The sequence below is a fragment of the Aulonocara sp. 'chitande type north' Nkhata Bay genome, linkage group LG19, assembly GCF_057382095.1.
Source record: "Aulonocara sp. 'chitande type north' Nkhata Bay isolate Kocher_YH1m ecotype deep benthic linkage group LG19, A_spYH_male_GT1.1, whole genome shotgun sequence".
NCBI lineage: Eukaryota > Metazoa > Chordata > Actinopteri > Cichliformes > Cichlidae > Aulonocara > Aulonocara sp. 'chitande type north' Nkhata Bay.
Window position 1 is genome coordinate 18,138,441 of NC_141362.1, and position 9,532 is coordinate 18,147,972.

The 9,532-nt window shown below is 39.7% G+C and overlaps 1 protein-coding gene across 1 annotated transcript; it reads left to right on the top strand.

The window, feature by feature from the left end:
- Positions 1 to 491: 491 nt before the first annotated feature.
- On the top strand, positions 492 to 9,278 carry LOC147306784 (uncharacterized). The gene is made up of 33 exons (XM_086275901.1): positions 492 to 541; positions 628 to 661; positions 761 to 776; positions 956 to 977; positions 1,092 to 1,164; positions 1,323 to 1,466; positions 1,560 to 1,756; positions 2,465 to 2,568; positions 2,658 to 2,776; positions 2,879 to 3,046; positions 3,263 to 3,462; positions 3,561 to 3,673; positions 3,826 to 3,932; positions 4,140 to 4,307; positions 4,524 to 4,723; positions 4,822 to 4,934; positions 5,081 to 5,187; positions 5,296 to 5,472; positions 5,718 to 5,926; positions 6,024 to 6,118; positions 6,226 to 6,251; positions 6,438 to 6,459; positions 6,553 to 6,580; positions 6,689 to 6,773; positions 6,894 to 7,040; positions 7,128 to 7,339; positions 7,427 to 7,530; positions 7,620 to 7,738; positions 7,841 to 8,008; positions 8,224 to 8,423; positions 8,522 to 8,634; positions 8,787 to 8,893; positions 9,102 to 9,278. Exons 1-33 carry the CDS (start codon positions 492 to 494, stop codon positions 9,276 to 9,278), a joined length of 3,924 nt encoding a protein of 1,307 aa, XP_086132027.1.
- The last annotated feature ends 254 nt before the right edge of the window (positions 9,279 to 9,532 follow it).

Sequence of the window (9,532 nt, forward strand, 5' to 3'; positions counted from 1 at the left end):
ACATTCTCAGCATGTTTTGCTTCATCTGCTCTAATTTTCTTTTACTCCACCCAGTATATACCTGCTTCACCACTAACAGCGATCTTCAGTCTTCTCTCACAGAGTGAAGGAGTTCGAGAGGTGAGTTCAACATCTTTCTATGGCTTATCTTGCTTTCTGATATACTCTGTTATTAATTTATAATCACTATACAGAAGTAAGAAATAATCCATACTATTTAATCTTGCTTTTAGCTTTGGAGGGATTAAAAAGAAAATGTATGTATTGTGTATGTATAACATGTCATTCAAACGTCATACTTTTATGTTCTTTACTATTGAGTTTCTGTATCAACAATTCTTAGATCTAATGCACTGCAATAATTAAAATGCACTTTTATCACTTCATTTTTCTTTTCCAGTATCACTTTACATCTTTATCTAAAATAAAAATTAAATAATCTGAAAATCAACTGAGGGGCACAAAAAAAAAGTGAGAACTGAGTTCTCACGATGGGTGGCATAAAAATGTCAGTGCAAGTTCTGCTACTGTCATCTATTGGCATTGGTAAGTATCTCTGAACATTCAATTAGTCATTTAATAGAATATATATCCTTATCTAACACTTTTCTTTTTTATAAAAAAATCTATTGTATGTATGTCAGGACTGGTCTCTGCAACTGTAAGTGTTTTTTTTTTCAAGATTAAATAATTAAATCAAAAACAATGAAATGCAATGAAATACTGAATTAACATGTTCTTCTATAAATTTACATTACAGTCCAACACAACAGAAGGTAAGTTTTTTTTATACATATAAACCATATGCAATTTTATATGGATATAAAATAAAATGTCACCTTTTTCCTCTTTTAAAAGTTAATCCATTAACATCATTCTTATCCATTTTCCATTAATTATTAATTTGAAAATGTTAATACATGTGTTCATTCATTTTCTTTTTTGCATTTTATAGGACCAGGTTTATCTGAAAACAGGTAGGCATGCAAACTCAAATAACAATTTGTAGACATAATACATTCCAGGGATGTTATTTTAGTTAAAGATGACTTTATTATTCATTTCTGTTACCGTGTTTTTTCTTCTTTAAGCAAAGCCACCACTCATACCAACGGTTTCCAGGAAACTTGCCATGCAGCAAATCTACAAGATGCCATTCAAAGAGTAAGCCTTTTGGAATTAATTTGAGTAAAAAATGATAAATTCATCTTTAAACCTTAAATTATTAAATGTCACCACAAAGCATTGTTGATAAATGACTCCCCCTTGTGCTAAGTTACTGACAGTAACCCAGTCCTTTCACCTGGTCTATGTGTTCTTAGATCTCTGCTGCAGTGGACACACTGACAGGCGAGCTATCCTGTAAAAGGGGTAAAAATGCAAGCTTAACAGATGAAAAGTCGAGGATGGTGGAACAAAATCTCAGGCAGATTGTAGAGTCGACTTTACAAGTGTTCTTTGACCTGGTAAATGAGCTAATGCTTTACTTCAGTATAGTGTAGGTGTAAAACATGTAACAGCTTTTAAGAATGGTAAATGGCAAATTTGTCTTGTAACAGAACAACAATGTCCCTGGATTTGATGTTCTGGATATATTTGAAGTTCTGGACAGCCTTCGTTTGGGTAATGACAGTGACCCCGAATTCATCAGGCTGTGGTTCTCTGTGAAGATGATTCCTCTTTTGCCTTATGTCAATGGAAACTTCCTAAACCAGCTCAGCAAGCAGAACTTCAGCTGCACCTCTTTCCAAGAGATGTAAGTGAATAAATTCCATTTTACCAATTATTGCTGGTGACTGCTGTTAACTGCTTATGGAAATCATTAAAGACATAAACAATTTTAATTGAATATTCTAACATGTAACACATTTCTCACTGTGTATTGCATTGAATGTTGATGTCAGGGTCCCAAAGTCCACTGAAATCACTACTAAAAGGAAGAAAGAAATATGTGTATCACCTGATTGTTAAATTACAAGTCAGACCAAACAAGTTATGACTGTGTGACCCAGCTGTTGTAGAAGAGGCATAGACCTTAATATAAGGTGGTCGTTCGTGAAGCTGTTTTCTTTAAAATAAGAATGTTATATAATGATTCAAAAATTATGTAATTGAAAAGAAGTCAATAGGAGAATTTCAACTGAAAATTGCTACCCACGATGTAAAACGCGGTTGGAAACTTTTCCAGACATGAAAAGACTGAGGTTAAAAGAGTTCACTATCCCATATTAGAATACCATATGAAATTAGCAAATTATCAAAGGAAATGAAAGTGTGGATGAATAAACGAAAGAAAAAAAGGTCTTATTCTGTGTAGTAGAGGTTGTGACAAAATGTACCAATTTGTTGATTACGATGATTTAAAATATCAATGGGATTTAAGTTTGAAATGTTTGTGATTGAATTATGTTGAATTTTGAATATGTTGAGTAATTAGTTATTGAAAGCTTTCTCTCAAATGTAGCATTCAGGCATTTGGAAGCCAAAAGGCATCCATGGACAGAGACACACAGCAAGCAGTCTTCACTTACTTCATCAAACCGTTCTTGTCAAGAAATGACTCAACAGGTAAAAGGAGAAACTCAAGCTCACTTTGGTTTTTCCATGACAACATGTGGTATATTACCCTGTCAATAACTTTCTTGCTTTTTCTGCAGATCCTGGCTGTGTCTCATCTATCACGGGGAGCCAAGCGTGGCTAAAGGCAAACCTTGGCGACTTCTCTGATTTTGCAACTGTGCAGGACTTGCAAGCCTTCAATCCTAATTTGTCCACTGTGAGTGCCAACTGCAGATGTACATCTTCCTGTAAACGGAATTCTTTTACCCAGAACATTTCCATGACTGCTGTCTTATATTATGCTGGTTCTCTTTTGTAGGCTGAATTGTTGTCAGTCCTCAGTCCTTCTCAGGTGGCACAGCTGGTACTGAGTTTGGGAGCCTCCAATAACACAGATTTGATTGATCGTGTGTTTGAGCGACTGCAAGAGGGCAACGCTCTAAAAAATGTGGATGGATTCCTCACACAACTGACAACCAATGGACAGGTATGCTAGGCTTCTAAAAGGGTGAAGGAGGACAATCCTGGTGTTTTATTCCAGCAGGATAAGACAGAATAAGACATTTGCTAAACCGCTACACAAGTCTTCAAGGAGTCTATCATAGAAAAGAATTGCTTGCAGCCTTTGTGCTGTGTTGTATGAGTACATTTACAACATGCAGTCTCTGTATTGCTTAGCTTCTTTTCCACCTCAATTTCACAGATGCCAATTTTCCAGCCTGTTGTGAGAGATCGGATCATGAATACGACCTTCATCATCATCAGTCCACATTTCTCCACTTTCACGACAAATGACTATGAACTTTGGTTCCATGTGAAACTGATTCCTATCCTTGCCAGTTTTACTCCAGAAATGCTCATAAACGCAACCACAAAAATAAGCTGCATGAACTACCAAGTCATGTGAGTAGCTTTCTTGGAGCAATCAAGATTTTGTTGCAAATGAAAATGACAATAGTGACAAAGAACAGCATGAGAACGTTTTCTTTCAACTGTTGCAGTGTGAGTGGGTTGGCTTTAGTTATCCAGGAGATGTCACTGTACAGACGGCAAGAGATCACACATGGTCTGCTGGGCTATCTAAGAAATGCTGAAAATGCCATCAATGAGCCAGGTAGGGCAGACATAGGGTGCGTTATGTGCTTTCCAGTGTGAAATGTCTTGAAAAGCACTCAGACAAAAAACTTGCCCACAAATTCTTTCATGTCTACCAGTCAGAAACCTTCCTAAATTGAGCACATCCTAACTTTTGTTTGCATGCCTTAGCTTGCAGGCAACAAAATGAGAGTGATGCCCAATGGGTTAAAGCAAATCTGGGTCCATTCGTCCAATATACAGCGTACTCTGACCTCAAAGACTTCAACATCTCTACGGTAAGCCCTACATTGCACTTCTAGTCCTCCCTTAAGAACAGGAAAACAAAATTGTAGACTTAAGAAGACAAACACAGGAGTTTATTTTGCCATATAAAAAATACAAGCAAATCATAGAGCACACTTTCTTTGGTTGCAAACTATAATCCTTTACCCACAGCATTGGTCATTACTGCTGTCTGATATTATGTTGATTCCCTGTTGTAGGCTGGATTGTTGTCGACGCTCAATCCCTCTGAGGTGGCACAGCTGCTACTGAGCTCTGGAGCCTCAAATAACACAGATTTTATTGATCTTGTGTTTGAACAACTTGAACAGGGCAACGCTCTAAAAAATGTGGATGAATTCCTGACACAGCTGACAGCCAATGGACAGGTAGGCTAGCCTCCTAAAAGGGTGAAGGAGGACAATGCGGATATTTGATTCCAGAAGTAAATACAGAATAACACATCGGTCTCAACCGCTACATCCATTGTTGGCTATTGTATCTTAGAAAACAAATGGTTACAGCTTTTGTACCATGTTGTATGGGTGTACTTCCAACATGCAATCTCACATTTGCTTATGTCTTTTTCCACTTTAATATGACAGACCCCACATTTCCAGCCTGTTGTGAGAGATCGGGTCATGAATACGACCTTCATCATCATCAGTCCACATTTCTCCACTTTCACGACAAACGACTATGAACTTTGGTTCCATGTGAAACTGATTCCTATCCTTGCCAGTTTTACTCCAGAAATGCTGATAAACACAACCACAACCATCAGCTGCACGAACTACCAAGTCATGTGAGTAGCTTTCTTGGAGCAATCAAGATTTTGTTGCAAATGAAAATGACAATAGTGACAAAGAACAGCATGAGAACGTTTTCTTTCAACTGTTGCAGTGTGAGTGGGTTGGCTTTAGTTATCCAGGAGATGCCACTGTACAGACGGCAAGAGATCACACATGGTCTGCTGGGCTACCTAAGAAATGCTGACAATGCCATCAATGAGCCAGGTAGGGCAGACATAGGGTGCGTTATGTGCTTTCCAGTGTGAAATGTCTAGAAAAGCACTCAGACAAAAAACTTAAATTCTTTCATGTCTACCAGTCACAAACCTTGCTAAATTGAGCACATCCTAACTTTTGTCTGCATGTCTTAGCTTGCAGGCAACAAAATGAGAGTGATGCCCAATGGGTTAAAGCAAATCTGGGTCCATTCATCCAATATTCAGCGTACTCTGACCTCAAAGACTTCAACATCTCTACGGTAATCTTCATATTACTCTTCCTGTCTTTCTTGAGAATAGCAAAGCAAAATTCTGGAAATTATACAAAAGACATGCATTTCATGAATTCTACTTTTTTGTATCCATAGCTGACAGTTCTGGACGTTCTTTCACCATCGCAGAAGGCTGAACTAATCCTAGATCCAAACAGTGGTGCTTTAAACGATGCACATGTTGTAAGGGAGGTGTTGACAAGCTTGACAGAGACCAGTGATTATGAGCAGCTCAACCAATTCTTCCAGGCTTTTGCAAACATCAACAAGCAGGTGAATTCTCATTGGTAACCTTACCTCAGTGCAAACATCAACAAATGTTAACAGTGTTCTTTCATAAGCCTGCTCAAGTGTTTAACTCAAAATGATCCATTTCTGATATGCTTCATGCCTTGAGGCATCCCTGCTGTACAGAAGTACAAAGATTTAGTTTAGATAAGCTCCCCCTCACCTCCACATTTCCACAAAGACTTCAGGACTTCCTCTCTGACCTTATTATGATCCCCTTCTCTTTTCAGAGAAATGTCACCTTCATCCAAAATCCAGATGTGCGAGACACCATTTTGAACCTGACCTTGACAGCCCTTGCTCCTCAGCTTAAAGACTTTCAGCCAGAAGACTATCAACAGTGGTTCCAGGTTTATTTGGTTCCTGTGATGGCGAGCATCCTTCCTAGCAGCTTGCGGGTGATCCCCAGTAACATCACCTGTGAATCCTACCAGGCTATGTAAGATATTTCTGATATCCACAGTTAGACATTTGGGTGTGCACAATGCCAAGCTGAGGCTCCTGACAAGTCACAATGAATTCTTTTCTTCCTTTAGATACGATGGTCTTGCGCAGAGTTTGGCAGCATTGCCACTGGACCTTTCACAGGGCGTGAGATCAAGCAAGCAGTACCTCCAGGACACATTCCCACGTATGTGGCAAATAGGCTTTCCTGACTAAACTTTTCTCAAAAGCCCAGTACCAGCACTGTAATGACTACTCCATTGACTTATTTCCTTTCTTTTTCTTCCCAAACAGGCTGCTCAGTTCCAGCTTCCTTTGTGGTAAGATTAGTTTTTTGGGGTGTGTGTGTGTGTGTGTGTGTGTGTGGGGGGGGTGTCTTGCATGGGTTATCCAATATTTGATCCAGGTTTGGCACACTAATTGGGCCAACTGTGACAAAGTCAAGGTATTTACACTTGAAGAAGATGTTTCCACTATACTAACAATCATATTTTCTTTGTCTTCAGTGCAAGGTGACCCCAGTTCATGGTGAGTCTGTCTAAAAGTAGACATTTCAACTCTAAGGATATAAATGCATTCTGAAGGACTATTATCTGACACACAACCATTCTCTTTTCACAGTGAATCTCATTTGTGATGGAGTTGATGGGTGGGTGAAATGCCGTTTTGTTCAATGTTGATTCTGTCTAGGTAAAATTCGTTAACACAGTGCAATTAAGGGGACATTGGATTTCAATTTATTGTGTTTTTTCCACAGTTCAAAACTTGAACAAATCCTGTCAGCTGGCAATTCCTCGACAGCCCTGTGCAATTTCACCATCACAGAACATGCCTGTTCCTCTGTAAGATTCCTTTTTAAACTCCAAAAACAGAACATAGATTTTGCCCCATTATGGTTCTGAGACAAATCTCCATGAGCTCTGACAAAATGGCTGTATTCTTTGTCAATTTTCTTTTTCAAGGCTCCCTATCTCACATCCAGCAACTTGGTCACACTGCTGAACTGCACACTGAAAAGCCAAAACATATACCCAGTAGAAGTCTGGAAGCTTTTCTTCCAAAAAGCCTCTGCTGTACTGGACCAGGCCCTTGAGACATTTGCTAACATGGTAAGTACAAAATCACATTTTCACAATATTGCCGTTTCCCTGCGTGAAGTTTGGGTCCAGCTACAATTATTTTTCTGCCAATTCAAGGCCAGCAACAACACTTACCCGACCTCGTCAAATGTGCTCGAGGCTCTTGGAGAAGTGAGAATTGACAACTTCAACCAGGCACAACTACAGAGTGAGGAGTTCATTACCAGCTGGTTCAAAACAAAGATCCGTCCGTTTCTGGCCGTTCCATCTTTCAACTTCCTATTTTGCCTTAGCTCCAAAAACTTCAGCTGCCAGACATACCAGACTGTGTAAGTAAATATGAGACATATTGCTCTATTCTGCAAACTTGCAGTTGACTAGAAGTTTAGATGTTGAAAGCTTTCTCTCAAATGTAGCATTCAGGCATTTGGAAGCCAAAAGGCATCCATGGACAGAGACACACAGCAAGCAGTCTTCACTCACTTCATCAAACCGTTCTTGTCAAGAAATGACTCAACAGGTAAAAGGAGAAACTCAAGCTCACTTTGGTTTTTCCATGACAACATGTGGTATATTACCCTGTCAATAACTTTCTTGCTTTTTCTGCAGATCCTGGCTGTGTCTCATCTATCACGGGGAGCCAAGCGTGGCTAAAGGCAAACCTTGGCGACTTCTCTGATTTTGCAACTGTGCAGGACTTGCAAGCCTTCAATCCTAATTTGTCCACTGTGAGTGCCAACTGCAGATGTACATCTTCCTGTAAACGGAATTCTTTTACCCAGAACATTTCCATGACTGCTGTCTTATATTATGCTGGTTCTCTTTTGTAGGCTGAATTGTTGTCAGTCCTTAGTCCTTCTCAGATGGCACAGCTGGTACTGAGTTTGGGAGCCTCCAATAACACAGATTTGATTGATCGTGTGTTTGAGCGACTGCAAGAGGGCAACGCTCTAAAAAATGTGGATGGATTCCTCACACAACTGACAGCCAATGGACAGGTATGCTAGGCTTCTAAAAGGGTGAAGGAGGACAATCCTGGTGTTTTATTCCAGCAGGATAAGACAGAATAAGACATTTGCTAAACCGCTACACAAGTCTTCAAGGAGTCTATCATAGAAAAGAATTGCTTGCAGCCTTTGTACCATGTTGTATGAGTACATTTGCAACATGCAGTCTCTGTATTGCTTAGTTCTTTTCCACCTCAATTTCACAGATGCCAATTTTCCAGCCTGTTGTGAGAGATCGGGTCATGAATACGACCTTCATCATCATCAGTCCACATTTCTCCACTTTCACGACAAACGACTATGAACTTTGGTTCCATGTGAAACTGATTCCTATCCTTGCCAGTTTTACTCCAGAAATGCTCATAAACGCAACCACAAAAATAAGCTGCACAAACTACCAAGTCATGTGAGTAGCTTTCTTGGAGCAATCAAGATTTTGTTGCAAATGAAAATGACAATAGTGACAAAGAACAGCATGAGAACGTTTTCTTTCAACTGTTGCAGTGTGAGTGGGTTGGCTTTAGTTATCCAGGAGATGCCACTGTACAGACGGCAAGAGATCACACATGGTCTGCTGGGCTATCTAAGAAATGCTGAAAATGCCATCAATGAGCCAGGTAGGGCAAACATAGGGTGCGTTATGTGCTTTCCAGTGTGAAATGTCTTGAAAAGCACTCAGACAAAAAACTTGCCCACAAATTCTTTCATGTCTACCAGTCAGAAACCTTCCTAAATTGAGCACATCCTAACTTTTGTTTGCATGCCTTAGCTTGCAGGCAACAAAATGAGAGTGATGCCCAATGGGTTAAAGCAAATCTGGGTCCATTCGTCCAATATACAGCGTACTCTGACCTCAAAGACTTCAACATCTCTACGGTAAGCCCTACATTGCACTTCTAGTCCTCCCTTAAGAGCAGGAAAACAAAATTGTAGACTTAAGAAGACAAACACAGGAGTTTATTTTGCCATATCAAAAAGTACAAGCAAATCATAGAGCACACTTTCTTTGGTTGCAAACTGTAATCCTTTACCCACAGCATTGGTCATTACTGCTGTCTGATATTATGTTGATTCCCTGTTGTAGGCTGGATTGTTGTCGACGCTCAATCCCTCTGAGGTGGCACAGCTGCTACTGAGCTCTGGAGCCTCAAATAACACAGATTTTATTGATCTTGTGTTTGAACAACTTGAACAGGGCAACGCTCTAAAAAATGTGGATGAATTCCTGACACAGCTGACAGCCAATGGACAGGTAGGCTAGCCTCCTAAAAGGGTGAAGGAGGACAATGCGGATATTTGATTCCAGAAGTAAACAGAATAAAACATCGGTCTCAACCGCTACATCCATTGTTGGCTATTGTATCTTAGAAAACAAATGGTTACAGCCTTTGTACCATGTTGTATGGGTGTACTTCCAACATGCAATCTCACATTTGCTTATGTCTTTTTCCACTTTAATATGACAGACCCCACATTTCCAGCCTGTTGTGAGAGATCGGGTCATGAATACGACCT